A 15,030-nucleotide genomic window follows, 5' to 3' on the forward strand; every position below is an offset into this window, starting at 1 on the left:
CTGTCTGGTTGACCCACCTATACTTCCTGCCTGGCCAATCAGCGTTTTATTAAAATACATGATTGACAGAATACAGACAATTCTCCCACACCATTTCCCTCTTTTTTTTTTTTTAACAAAGGAAAATACCCATAGTCCATTTGTTGGGAATGTGGGCGTAGTATTTCAGGCTACTTCCTGCTGGTTGGGGGCACTGATGATCTTATGGGTACCTAAAGAAAATTTAGAGTTATAATCAAGTCCTGACTGGAGTATCCTGTGAGTCTCGATCATCTCAGGCGGCGCCTTGAATCCATTCTGGATGTAGAATTCAGACATCTAGGCCATCTGTTCCCACTGGAGATTTCTCAGGTGACCTTCCTTGATCATACTGGATTTTTCTTAACTCAGAATGAATCCACAACCTCTCATTTTCTGTGGAAACAAAAGCAAAATCTCTTCTCCAAAGTAACATACCTTTTGACTTCAGTTTTGAAGCCAAGGTATTTTCAAAATACCTATCTTGGGTTAGTTCAGCAGCATTTATAAACAAAAGTCTTTTAGCAGCTGTTGCTCCTTCCTCAGCATTTAAACAATTCAAAGAGAGCATAATAGCATAAAGTGTCAAGATTCTTTGTATATTTTCCATCTTTATTTTAACCTCTATTTCTTCTATTTTTACTTTTACTTTTTGAGACAGGATCTCTGTATATCTTTGTCCTGGAATAACTCTGTAGACAGGCTGTCCTTGAACTCACAGAGTTCCACTGTCCCTGCCTCCCCAGTGCTGGAATTAAAGGTGTATGCTACCACACCTTGAACTCACAGAAATCTGTCTCTGCCTCCCAGGCATTGGGATTAAAGGCGTGTACTACCACACCTTGAGGTCACAGAGGTCAATCTACCTCTGCCCCTTGAAGTCACAGAGGTCAATATGCCTCTGCCTCCCAGGCATTGGGATTAAAGGTGTGTACCACCACACCCTATTTCTCCCTTTCTTTCTTATTTTTAATAACTTTAACCTTTAGCCTGCATGTATTTTTAACACATAGTAAACCATTTAGAGGTTTTTTCCTCTTTGAATCTCTCTTTACTGTATCTCTCTTTTTCTGACTACATGAGCCTTTAATTTACTAAGCAATATGGAGAGCCGTGGCTTTGACGGCTAGATCCATCTCATTTCTTAGCTCTCCAGCCTCATGGCTGAGATACCAGCCAGAGCTGTGTTCACTGCCACACTCTATGGCATTTCAAGGTCCTTGTCAGAAAGCAAGTTGCAGCATTCTGCTCACAGACCACACTCAGTCAAACTGCCTGCCTGAAAGAGTCAGAGATTGCCTTGGCAGGACAGCCCAGAAAGCCGACATTTTAAAACAGCACAGCTTTTTTCCTGCTACAGCTGAAAACCGAAAAGCATGAGTTCAGCTTTTCATCAACACGGTTTAAGTGTTTCGTGGCAGGACCTCTTAATGAGCTGCAGGGTTTTGCAGCTAAAGCTGAGTCAGGAAGCCTCTCTTAGATGAGAGCCTTGCTTGCCTCTAGCAAACAAAGTAGACCCGAGAAATTGCTGCTACCAACAAAACATGCTTTACTCTATTCTTTTCCAAGCTTTCTCAAGCTTTCTGTGGATTCAGTTATCCACGTCTGGGTGCCATATGTAACATGAGGGGGCCGGCTTGTTGGGGTATCTGGCCCGTCCAGTACACCACAACCGGCAAGCCCCAAAAGAAAATCACACACAGGACTCCATAAGGTTATAAACTGATTGGCCCATTTGATCAGGCTACTTATTAGTTCTTATGACTTATCTTAAGTTTCCTCTTGTTTGGGGCATTTGGATTTTCTAAATAGTACCAAAACTGACAGGGGTTTTTTTTTTTCCCATTGAGAATGTATGACCAATTGTCTAAAAGATAGATATTCTACTGGTTAGAATTAGCAGACCAGTGCTTTAAATGTCTTGGGTGGACCTTGAGTCTAGCCTTTTCTCTCTTCCAGAGAGGAGCAAGCGAGGGAGCTCTATCGACGACTAAGGGAGAAGCCGAGAGGTAGGTGGTTGTGGCCCTGGGACATTGTGCCTTGTCTTTGAGACACTGGTCTCCCTCAGAGGCCAGGAGGAAGAACTATGCCCCTCTCTTCTGCAGACCAGAGGACAGACGGTGACAGTCAGGATATGGTACGGCTGCTACTCCAGGCAATCCAAAGCTTCGAGAAAAAAGTACGAGTGATTTACACACAGCTCAGGTAGGTGCTCCCCCTCTTGCTGCGGGACGGGACAGGATGTGGAATTAGCCTGCACAGTGAAGAAACAGCCTGGTTGCTGGTAGGATCCCTAATAGTTGGGAGCAACTCTGTGCCAGCCCAGATCTCATGGGAGTGTGGCTCGTTTCTTCTTCACAGTAAAACCGTGGTCTGTAAGCAGAAGGCACTGGAGTTGCTGCCCAAGGTGGAAGAGGTGGTGAGTCTTATGAATGAGGATGAGAAGACCGTAGTTCGGCTGCAGGAGAAGCGGCAGAAGGAGCTCTGGAACCTTCTGAAGATCGCCTGTGTGAGTGGCCTTTGCTCCAACCTCTCAGGTCCCACCGCCTATGCTGCCACCGCTCTCTGAAGAGGCGCACGCTCCTCAGCAGGCACTCATTTGTAACGTGGAGTAGACAGGAAGGCCTCTGTGAAGGGAAAGTTTATGTGAGGTGTTTTTATTTACCCATGCGGCTACTGTAATTACCACAAGTAGAGGCGCTCCAAACAGCATTGTTCTTTCAGAGCATCAGAGGCCAGAAGTTAAGAATTCAGCTGGTGCTGGGCTGTGGTGGCACCTGCCCTTAATCCGCCAGGTAGACACAGGCCAATCTCTGAGTTAAAGGACAGCCAGGACTACACAGAGAAACCGTGTCTCAAAAAAACAAAAAACAAAACCAAAAAAAGGACCAAGGCCCCCTCCCCCAGCTGCCCCGGGTTTAGTCCCTAGCAAAACACACACACACACACACATACACACACGCACACCTGTATCATACCTATAATCCCAGCACTTACTGAGACAGGAGGATGGTGAGCTGAGGCCAGCTGAAACTTCAAGCTGAAACTTGAAGCCTGTCAAGGTGTTAGGGGCAGATGAAGAGGTGTCACTGGCTTGAAAACACCTGATGATGTCAGGGCCCAGAAATATATCTGAAAGACCCCTTTTCCAAATCGGCCACATTTGTAGGTTCCAGGAGTTAGAACATGGACATCTCTTGTTCAGCACTGGTTGGCCCTCAATAGGTCTATACTGCCTTTGGCACTGTAGCCAGACCTTCTTATACACAACTTCTGATTTTCAATTAGTGTATATTTATTGTACATAATAATTGGGTCTCATGGAGACAGGTGCATACAATATATAATGTATTTTGACCATGTTTTCCTCCTCCGTAGTCCACCATTCTTCCTTTTTTTAACCGCTCGCTCTCCTACTTTCCTGCATTCCCTCTGCTTTTATGTCATGTGTGGATATTTATATAGACTTCAGGCCTCACAATGAGAGGAAATGTGATATTTGTCTTTCTAATGGCTTAATTTAATAAGATTCTGTCCAGCCCCATTTTTCTGCAAACATAATTTCTTTCTTCTTTGTGGCTGTAACAAATCCCATTGTGTCTGTGTACCACATCTTCTTTGTCCATTTCTCTGATGGACACCTGGGTTGTTTCCATAACTGTGTTATTGTGACTAGCCCTATAAAACTAATGTGTGTCTCTTTCATGTGTTCATTTGGAGTCCTTCAATAAATACTGAGGAGTGGTGTCCTGGGCCTTAGGATAAGTCTATTGTGCTTTTTTGAGGAGCCGCTGATTTTCGTGGCAGTCGATACCATTTCATATTTCCAGCACAGGGTGTAAATGTTCCCTTTTGTATGTGTCCTTGCCGGCGTCTGATGTTCCTTGTTTTCTTGATGACTGCCGCTGTCACTAGGACAGTTGGAATCTCAAGGTAGTGTTAATTTGATTTTTCTAATAGTAATGTGGAACGTTTCTTCCTATGTTCATCGGCCATATGTTATTTTATCTTTTGAGAGCTGTCTGTTTATTTCACTAGCCCATTGGATTGTGGTTTTCTTGGTCTTCAATTTTGCATGTCCTAGATATTAACTGTCTGTCAGATGAGGGGTGCTTCTTTCGCTGTGTTGAAACTTTCTGGTTCCGTGCAAAGTCATGTGCCCAATCCTTGATGTTATCTCCTGAGCACTTGGAACTTTGCAAATATCCTTGTCCGTGCTGTGAAATATTTTCCTTATCCTGTCCTCTAATCATTTCAGATCTTAGTTTGAGACTTTTGATCCATTGGAGTTGATTTGTATGTATGCAGAATGCGACATAGGGATCTGGTTTTATTTTTTATATACAGATCTCTGGTTCTCCCGGGACCATTAGTTGAAGAGACTGCCTTTCCCCTCATGATTTGTTTTCGTGTCTTCGAGACAGGGTTTCTCTGTAGCTTTGGAGCCTGTCCTGGATCTCGCTCTTGTCGATCAGGCTGGCCTTGAACTCACAAAATCCCCCTGCCTCTACCTCCCAAGTGCTAGGATTAAAAGCATGTGCACACTGTCTTAATGCAGCTATGGTGGCACTCAAGGAGAAAAAGTAAAACAGAAGGAAGAAACACTGGCAAAGGGAAAAAACCAAGTTAATAGCATGCCTTGGAATACAGGAGCTGCTAGGAGAGAGACCTGTTATTGAATATATAAGTAAGGGAAGTAAGGGAAGATGGCAAAAGAAAAATTCAATCATTAGTAACTTCAAGAACAAAGAGCACCTAGCATGGTGGCGCACACACCTGTGCTCCTAGCACCTGGGAGTCTGGAGCAGGAAGTTCAAGACTAGCTGGGACGACATAGTAAGACCCTGCCGCGGGTAACAAAGCAACCCAAAAGGGCAAAAAAAGGGAGGCGACTTATTATGGAACCAAGATACAAAATGGTGCTGTGTAAAGATTTTTTTAAAATTTTTATTTTACCTTCATTGGTGTTTTACCTGCACGTATGTTTGTGTGAGGGTGTCAGAAGCCCTGCACTGCAGGTGGACAGGTGTGAACCATCATGTGGGTGCTGGGAATGGGTCCCGGGTCCTGTGGAAAAGCAGCCAGTGTTCTTAACCACTGAGCTATCTCTCCCGCCCTTCGGTAAAGATTCTTGACTGGAGTGTCCCTGTAGGCCAAGGGAGGAGGCAGCGCACTGGGAGAGTCACAGTGGCTGGGCACAGAGGGCACATTACCGACAGATTTCCCTGGCGATGGAAGCTGGGGGATAGTTCCTCCTGTTAGAACGGAGAGGGAAGGGGAAATCTGAGATAATACGTGCTGCCCTGCTCTGCCGCCTGCGTCCACTGAGTACCCAGCACTGTGGAAGCAGAGGTGTGTGGGGGCTGAGTATGGCATTCACTCTAGGCTGGTGAGGGCTGCAGGTAAGGACTTGAGAAAGAACACTCTAGACTTGAGTAAAGAAGTGTACAACACTGGAGTGTCAGGATAGCGGCCTGTGAACTCAGGGCAGGAACCCCAGCTTTCTCGGAAGTGCTTAGAGTTAGGTGTGATGAGCACATTCCAGAAGGGTACATGCTGTCTGGATGGTGAGAGTGACTTGCAGCTTTGGCTCTAGGGTTCCGTCGAGGGTGAGACTGGACACAACTAACACTGGCTTGTGTGGGACACCCCTTATTCTTACAGCATAAGGGAAGACCCTAAAGGATTCACTCTTCCGCTTCCTAATGAAATCACTCAAGTGGTAGCTAGTGACCGAATGCAACCCTCTGTTGGGTCTCAGCACTAAGAGACAGGCATTGCAGCAAGAGGAGCTGAGGGTTCCTGTGGGGAGTAGGCCACCCCAGCTGTGGGAGCTGGTCCGCATGGAATGACCTTCCACACCGAACTGCTTAGGGTAGAAATGGAGGCAGCAGATATCTGGCCAAGAGTGGCCAGAGGCTCAACTGGAACTGGCTCTGTAAACCAGGCTGGCCTCGAACTCAGAGATCTGCCTTCCTGTGCCTCCCGAGTGCTGGGATTAAGGATGTGCACCACCACCGCCCAGCTCCTTCCTCTTCTCTTAGATTTTTTTTATTTTTAATTGTGTGCACGTGAATGTGTCTGCATGTAAGTACTGCACATGAGTGCAGATGTCCGAGGGCCAGAGGATTGGGTCCCCCGGGACTGGAGTCAGACATTTGTGAGCCACCCAGTGTGGGCGCTAGCATCCAAACCCAGATTCTCCACAAGAACCTGAGTAGTCACTGGGCCACCCCAGTCCACTGACTCTATAATTTTATTGACTGTCTTTTTTTATTGCCATTCAGAGCAAAGTCCGAGGTCCAGTCAGTGGGAGCCCAGATAGCATGAATGTGTCTCGGCTTAGTCACTCTGGTCAGCTAATGTCCCAGCCGTCCAGTACCTGTGACAGCTTGCCTGACTCAGCCAAGAAAAGGTAAGCTATGTAACAGTGCCAAGTGTAATGTTGAAGGGCACACGGGAGACCAGGCCCGGGCGAGCATGCTTGTCCCCAATCGCTTCCGCCTGAGGATCTGTGTGTGCTTCTCACTTTCGTGTCTGCCGGGTCCTGTGGACACAAGCATGTTTTTACATTCTGTTCCTATAGCCCCTTGCTAACTACTTTCCCTGTCCAAGAGTTGGATTTCAAACTGTTTAATGAGAATTTTGAAATTGTTAGTCAGGCTGTACATTGATGCTACTACTTCAGGTGTGCCCTCTTTGTCACAGCTGCATCCCTCATCTTGTCCCTTTCAGGCCCATCCATCTGGAGTGACCAGGCTGCTGTTCCCACCCAGAGCCTCCCTTCATCCTCCTTTTCAGCCCTTCTTTTCTTTTCCTTTTTTTTTTTTTTTATAAAATTTTGTTTTATTTTCTATTTCTGTATGTGGGAGGATGTGCTAAGGCACACCGCCAGGGTCAGAGGGACATTTGTGGAAGCTGGTTCCCTTCTTCCTCCATGTGAGCCCTGGGGATTGGACTCACATCACCAGACTTGGCCACAAGTACCTTTACCTGCTGAGCCATTCCATAGGCCTTCTTTTCTCTTTCCTGGCAGACACTATAGCCCCTCCCTGGCAAGACTTTTAGCTTCTCTTTTGCTTCCTGCCTCCTAACTTTTAACCAAGTCTTCTGTTTACCTGGGGTGACAGTCTGACCAAGTTATTTGATCAGTAACCAACAGTGAGATTTTTCTTCATTCTAGACAAGGTTTAAACTCTTTAAAGCATTTGCAAACCCCTCAGTGTGGTTCTTGGGTTAGTCTGCTGTCTCTTGCAAATGACTTGCTCTAGTCTAGTTCAACCTGAAGCAGCAGCAGCAACAATAACAATACAAGCTCTGGGGTCCCACTGGAGAGGAGACCCTCTGAATTGGGGTGGTACCCCGCAGCTCTTTCTAACTGGTTCTGCTACATACTGGAGTACAAAGATTTGCTTACTGACAAGATAGACCCTCCTTCCTCAGATGTCCCCTGTGGTGGTTTCCACCTACAAGGCACGCTGCCTCCCATCCTGCACACCCACTCACGGCTCAGTTTTTGGAGCTGCTTTGTTCAGCTCCACTGACATTGTTCATTTCTTCTGCATACTGGATCCCTTGCATGACAGGTGCTTAATGCAGTGCCTGTTGGTCTAGTTCCTGTTGGTCTAGTCTTAGGCATAGGATGGAGGTGGATGATGGCCTACAGTGACTGTGGGGAGGGATGAACTGACTGGTAATGGGTATAAGGTTTATTTGGGGGGTGATAAAAACTTCCTGTAAGTAGCTATCAATAGTGATGGTTGTGCAGCTCTCCATATGCTGAAGCCATGGAGTTGTCACAGTATGAACAGGCAAACTTTATAACATAAGTCACATGACAATAAAGATATTGTGAAAACTCCTATTCTTGATTCTATGGAGCATATAGTCTTTGGTGTTTCTTTGTATGTTACTATGGAGTCTTAATTAATGCTTCCATCTCTTAGAAGCTTCTGGGGGTCAGACACTGGGTCATGAACCTCTCAGCTATCTCTAGAACTGACACGAGCCTTTAACCTAGCTAGGAGCTCTGTGGCTATGCTCTTCTTTCCCACACAGACTGTCACCTGTGAAGGAGAAGGGAAGTCTGGGGCTCTGTCTTGGTACTTTTCCTCCAGCGATACCCACAGTGCTTAGAAAGGTCAGGCTATGAACAGGGGCAGGAGTAGGAGTGACTGTCTTATCTCCCTGTGTCACAGGCTACGGTTGGAAAAGGAAACATAGTTTATTTGGCTTGCCCCCTGGTCATGAAGACAATCCATGATAGCAGAGCAGTTATTCAGTCTAGATGGACCTTCCCAGACCTTTGCGGTGTGTACTCTCGTTATCCCTTTCCAAACCTGTGAGCTGGGCTATAGCACAGTGACAGAGCGCTTGACTAGGAGGAGCTCAATTCCGGGTCGCTCCCCCAGCGACCCTTCAGAACACAGCTGATGGGGAACTTTAATTTATCTATTCTGTATACAGTGCTCTGCCTCCAGGTATTCCTGCTTGCCAGAAGAGGGTGTCAGACCTCATTACAGGTGGTTGTGAGCCACCATGTGGTTGCTGAGAATTAAACTCAGAACCTCTGGAAGAGGTACCAATGCTCTTCTGAGCCATCTCTCCAGCCCGATGGGGAACATTTTTAGGTTTGGGCACTGTGGGGAGAAATTCAGTGATATGTAAATCAAGAAGAAGTCTTGGGGCTAAGACAGCTAAGACAAGCACAACAGACAAGAGCATTGGCTGCTATTGCAGAGGACCTGAGTGAGTTCCCAGCACCCACATGGCAATTCACAAGCATCCGTAACCCCATTCCAGGGCATCCAATGGCATCTTTTGGCCTCCACGGGCAGTGCATGTGCACTATACAAATATACATGCAGGCAAATGCCTAAGCACATAAAACAAAAACAAATCCTTTTAAAAAGTTTTTTGCTTTTTTTTTTGCTATATGAAGATCTGTTTACTGCTCCATATGTTCAGCCGTGTTGTCTGTCTCTCATGGGATTTAAACATCTGGGAAGGAGTTAACTAGACCCATGAAATTGCCGGCCAGTGATGCTGTGCTCGAAGACACGAGCGCTTCCTACATTGTTTTCAGAACAGTGTGCAGTTCTTTAGCATATTTGAAAGCAGGACGTTTGCTCTGGTAAGATCTCGATGACCTTATTCTGGTAATCTGCTCCTTGTCTTCAGTGAGGAACTGGTGGCTGAATCACGCGCCCTCTGCACCCGAATGGAGAGCACACTGCAAGACACCGTGAAGGAGCAAGACCGCAGCTTCACGGTAACAACCCTCGGGGACCCCAGCTGGCCCGCTCCCTTCCTTTCTGTAGCGAAAGAGGCGAGGAGGAGGGAAAGCGACTTGGTGTCAGCCTTGGCACGGCAGAGACTCATGACTGTCTCATACAGTTTAAAGTTTTCTGTAATTATTTCATGCTTAGAAATGCCATGTGTGCCCATTATCTTAATCCTGGTGAGAATTAACCCCAGTGAGGGGGCAGTGGCGCCCCAGAAGCCCCTTCCCTGTCTTTGGGGCCACTGCACAGCATCTGTTTGTGTTGGGCTCCATAACAAAAGAGGAACGTGCCATGCATAGCCTTGCGGCTCAGGCAGTGTCAGAGAAGCTGACCTGAAGAAGTCTAGCTGTGATTCAGGTGCTTTCAGACAAAGCGTAAATGATGGTCGGTGTCTACACCCTCTTCCTGCTAACGCAATTGTCTACTCCCTGCTTTCACTTCTAACGTGGGGGAATCGGAAGAAACCCTGCCGCCTGTAGCCCTCGTCTCTGATCTGCTCACGTGTCTGTCACGTGTGAGCCTCCCTAACTCCTGCTGCTTTTTACCTCCTGGTACTGTTTCTTCCATCTCGCTACTTGCTTGCACTTTAACCAGAGAAAGGGGAGGCCTCATCTGTTGGCATGGAAACATAGCTGAGCACCACCTTCCTGCAGAGAGTGTGTGAGTGAGCTCTCTGTGTGACCTCCACGCTCCACAGGCACTGAGTTCCAGGAACTCCAGCTAGTACCAGGACTGATGCTGACAACGTATGAACATCCTTTTAGATTGTGTTGCTTGCCTCCTGAAGAGGAACGATGTCCATGGCTGCTGAGTGTTTAATGTGCCTGTTAACTTTCAGAGTCTAGACTGGAGCTGGTTACAGATGGAGAACGAAGAAAGGGGCAGCCTGGAGCAGGCCTGTGACTGAGGTTCCTATGGACTGACCCCATGGCTCTGGATGTGATGATGGTCTGGTGTCCCCAGCAGCAGTGACATTTGCCCTCAGTAGTCTACTGCTGGCCCCGTCTGCACCCTGGACGTCCGCTACCACAGAAGCACAGGAAGTACCAGTTATGGGCATTTACAGCATCGATGCTTTGTAGCTGCTTCCTCTGTCGTTAAGAAGAAAGTGTGCAGTAGTTTGCCACCCAGAGCATATGGCAAATGTCTGTCTTGAGTGTTTCCAGGCAGCAGCCAGGCTGTCCCCTTTGGACCACTGCAGGGAGAGAGACCTGCCCTGCCCATCCTTCCTCAACCTACAGCTCGGGCTTCCTCTGGATCCAGAGGATCAAATCATAAGTTTGACGGTCCTGACTTTCTTCCTCTTTTCACCTCACCACTGGTAAATATCATTTCTGCTTTCTGTGCTGTTCATTGTGGCAAATGATCTTTAACCAAGTTGTAGTGATGCCAAGATCCCTGCTGTCTCTGGTCCTCCAAGCCACCAAGTGTGCCACTTACAGAGCCAGGCAGACTGGAAATGCAGCTACCTTCTCTTGAGTCCCAAAGATTACCTGGAACCAGTTGTCATGAAGAAGAAAGGAAGACGAAGTGTTTGTGCCTTTGCTACCCTACTGAACACTCTGCCACTCCTCTGTGCCTGTCAGGTGTGTGTGCATGAGTGTGCATGTGCGTGTGTTTAGGATGGGATGTTGCTGCCTCTTTCTTACATTAGCTAGGAGCATTATTAAAATAGTTTATTTTATAAATAGTTTCTATATTTTGTAACATTACTCAGATATATATTCTAGTATCAAATGTGTATTTCTACAATATACCATCACTGGTTCTTGTGAGCTCAAAACTCAATACCATAGAAAATTCTGTAAAATTGAATGGAGTATGTCTAGATCATGAGCCATTTCAACAAAACTTGTATGTGTTTGTCTGTATGTGTGTGTGTGTGTGTGTGTGTGTGTGTGTGTGTGTGTGTACATGCATGTATAAAAGCAAAACAGGCTCAGGTTATCATAAACAGGTATATTTGGTTAGAAAATAAACAAACGGGGAACAGAGGAATTTCAAAGTGGCCACCACAGAGTTGGCATGAAGCGGTCAGGTGTTCAAAAGGGACTTCGTACTTTGATTGCTTCTTAAAGAGTCAGACTGTACACTGGTAAACTATCTGAAAACTCATAATAAAGATCCTGACTTAAACTTAATGTGAACTAATCCTTGAGTAATGTCATTTGAGCATAGAGCCCCGCCCCTCCTGTGTGCTCAAGGTCTACTAACATCCAGAAGAACTGGAGTCAAGAAAACATGATTTTAGAAATCTTGGAAAGGGCATAGTGGGAATAAGACCAGAAAGGGTGGGAAGAGATTGGGAAGGGAATGAATGTTGGGCTAAGAGCTGTGGTTTAAAAAACAGTTGGGAGTCACAGGAAAACTTTATGCAAGAAAATGACATTAACCTAAAGCACTAATTTGGAAAGTTTGTCACTAGATCTTCATAGTTTATGACAAGGTAAAATTCAAGGGTTATTTTTGTTTCCACAAAAGATGAATGTCTTAGTTTGTGTTTCTATTGCTGTGACGAAACACCATGATCAAAAAGCAAGTAGGGGAGGAAAGGGCTTATTTGCCTTATAATTCTACATCACAGTTCATCATCAAAGGAAGTCAGGGCAGGAATCTGGAGGCAGGAGCTGATGCAGAGGTCATGGCAGGGGGTTTTCATTACTGGCTTGTTCCCCGGGACTTACTCAGCCTGCTTTTTATAGAACCCAGAATCACCTACCCAGGGCTGGCCCCACCCACAATGGGCTGGTCCCTCTTCTATCAATCACTAATTAAGAAAATGCCCTACAAGCTGATCTTATGGAGGCATCTTCTCAATTGAGGTTCCCTATGTTCAGATAACTCTAGCTTGAGTTAAGTTAGCTAGCCAGGACAATAAAACAAATACATTTTCCCTGTCTGAGTACAGGTAAAATTCTGGAACACTGCATTATATGAATCAGAGAGGGCAGACTACGCCGGGATCTGAAGACTGACAATGACTGCGTGTTCCTTGGGGGGCTGTTCTCAGACAGCTAGTAACTCCCACAAAAAAGCCTAGGGAAAAAACTTTCTCTCTCCAACTGTAACAAATGACATAGTTAAAATAAATTTATTCTTAACGTGTAAGGCAAGAAATTGAAATCTAGATTTCAGCAAGACTGTACTTCCCTAAAGGTCCGGGAAGGGAACCTTTGCTGTCCTCGTCCTGTTTCGGTAATGATTGTAATGATTTCCAGATAAGCCTCAGCTTGGGATAGCGTCTCTTTTCGGGGGTCACTGGATCACCCACTTTTCTTGTAGCTAAAGGTATGTTCTGTTGTGGCAAAGGACTGGCCCCTGGCTCAGACAGCAGAGGGTGAGAGGTGGGAGCAGAAAGTGAAGATGACCTCTGACCCATTTTTGTGGCCCTCACCTAAGCACCCTGTCCCAAAAGTTCCACTACTGTCCCAAACAGCACCACCAAATAGATGCCATATTCAAATAGGAGCTGTGGAGGATAGTTCACACTCAACCTGTAATTTACCCTTGCATGATTCATAGAAATATTGCCCTTTGATTTAGAGCCAGTCTGGAAAATCTAGGGTAAGTACCTCCTCTCAAGACGTGAATACAGTCGTGCATTTTGACATATAAGGTGACATTCAAGGTTCTAGAAATTAGGGTGTAGACATACCCTGGTGCCACTATCAATCCAGTCAAACCTCCAGCCCCAACAAGACTTTTCCCACATACCCACTTCTCAGAGTCTTACTGCTGAAGCAGTGCACCATCAACTCTGAGACCAAAATTGCATCTGAATGGCCGGTTGCTCAAAAGTCCTAAATGGCATCATCTCAATCACGTGTGGACACAATTCTCCTGCCTTGGGCCTGGGGAGAGAACTCAGCCCTCAGAGCACTGGCTACTCTTTTAACACACTTGTGTTTGATTCCCAGCACCCACATGGCAGCTCAGAACCATCTGTAACTCCAGTTCCAGAGGATCAGATACCCTCTCCTGGCCTCTGCTGGCACCAGCCATGCATGCGATACAGACATACATGCAGGCAATACACCCATACACATAAAATAAATAAATACAAGTGCTTTAAAAAAAGATTTCCTGTCTTTGGACCTAGAACACAAATCACCTGCTTGCCAGGCACTATGATTTAAAAAAGCATGTGATGGATGGTCCCCTTCCAAAATTTGAGTAGGTGCCAAATTCTGTAGATAATCACCTGGCTTGGGTCTCTTGTCTACTAGATTCATGGCTATCCAGTAGACTTTTGCATCAACTCTAAGCAAACCATAGTTCTCTGCCTGTACTAACTGCTTAGGCTATGACTCCATCCATAGGGATGAGGCAGAGATGCATAAAAGATAGTTTATCTTGATACCCCCATTTGGTTTTGGGGTTATACACCACACACGTTTAATAATGTACTTACCCAGAGCTATATAGAGAGACCCTGTCGTGTACTTTGCAGCCTAGTCTCTTCCCGGTGTGTGCACAAAGCACACAACCCTCTCCTAAGAGGACACCTAGCCTCAAAGTCCCTCCTTCCCCCAACTTGCATCAGGCTATGTGTTCTCCCTTCTCTGAAAAATAGTATGAATTTCCCCACCCCAGTAACAAATGTAGATGTTTGTTATAATAAGCATATATTCAAGTATGTGCCCAGTGTATCCAGGTATGAGGAACAGAAGGTCAGTCTAGGCTGACCTAGTTTTGAGCACATGTGCCGTAAGGCAAAACTTGGCTTTCCAGTGTCCTTTTGGGTAGAAACCTGTGTTTACCTTCTGTGTTAGTTATTTTTTTCTGTTGTTTTGGTAAAACACTAACCAGTGGTAACCTCAATTATAAAAGGTGTATCTTGCCTTTATTTTGTCTCAGAGGGTTTGACTCCATAATGACAGGGAAGGCATGGCCAAATGGCAGGAGCAGGGGGCTGGGTGATTGTGTTTTTCTTCCACACAGGAAGCAGAGTAGGAGATCAGGAAGGAAATGGGGCAAGACTATAAACCTTCACACCCCACCTCTCTAGTAAGGCTGCACTCCCTAAAGGTTACACACACACACACACACACACACACACACACACACACACACACACACACCTGCACCACCAACCTAGGACCAAGTATTTAAATACATACATTTGTGGGGAACATTTCTCATTCAGGTTCCTACCTCAAGACTCAAGGGCACTCATGGTGTAAAATGCAGTTAGACTAACTTCAATTTTTCCCATAGTCTTTAAAGTCTCAATAGTTCAAAACTCTAGTCTCTCTAGAACTCAAAGCAATCTCTTAACTGTGCCCCCAGTAAAATTAAACAGCAAATTACATACTTAAAACATACAGCAGCACAAAATATACATTCCTATTACAAAAGGGAAAGAATAGGGGCGTACTGTGGAAAGGTTGGACCAAAACAAGACTGAACCCAGGAGGGCAAGCATCCAGTTCCTGTGGTTCCATGTCTGTTTTCCAGAGCTTGGATTTCTAAGGGCTTAGATGGCTTGACCCTTCCAACTTTGCTTTCTGTAATAGACATTGCTCACACGGGTTTGTTCCACTCCATGTATGTATGCAGTTCTCATTGGCAAGTCATGGCTCTGGAATCTCTTAGCATCTTGGGGTCCCCAACACAACCTAGACTTCTCCTTTATAACTCCATGCAATGCCCCTGTGGACACTGACCCTGCTACACATTATGTGGCCTGTGCGGCCTTCTGAAACCATGGAGAAACAGTGTGTGATCC

The 15,030-nt window shown here is 45.9% G+C and overlaps 1 protein-coding gene across 2 annotated transcripts in view; it reads left to right on the plus strand.

Moving 5' to 3' along the window:
- Ikbkb (inhibitor of nuclear factor kappa B kinase subunit beta) overlaps nucleotides 1–11,443 on the plus strand; it is a 51,743-nt gene extending 40,300 nt beyond the window's left edge. For both annotated transcript variants that reach the window (XM_087901117.1, XM_087901118.1), the window contains exons 17-22: nucleotides 1,978–2,027; nucleotides 2,124–2,223; nucleotides 2,380–2,527; nucleotides 6,306–6,433; nucleotides 9,199–9,289; nucleotides 10,141–11,443. In XM_087901117.1, the coding sequence (XP_087757243.1) occupies nucleotides 1,978–2,027; nucleotides 2,124–2,223; nucleotides 2,380–2,527; nucleotides 6,306–6,433; nucleotides 9,199–9,289; nucleotides 10,141–10,209 (586 nt within the window). In that variant the 3' untranslated portion in view covers nucleotides 10,210–11,443. The remainder of the gene's footprint in view (nucleotides 1–1,977; nucleotides 2,028–2,123; nucleotides 2,224–2,379; nucleotides 2,528–6,305; nucleotides 6,434–9,198; nucleotides 9,290–10,140) is intronic.
- The last annotated feature ends 3,587 nt before the right edge of the window (nucleotides 11,444–15,030 follow it).

Source organism: Myodes glareolus, chromosome 23 (genome assembly GCF_982192425.1).
Source record: "Myodes glareolus chromosome 23, mMyoGla1.1, whole genome shotgun sequence".
Classification (NCBI taxonomy): domain Eukaryota; kingdom Metazoa; phylum Chordata; class Mammalia; order Rodentia; family Cricetidae; genus Myodes; species Myodes glareolus.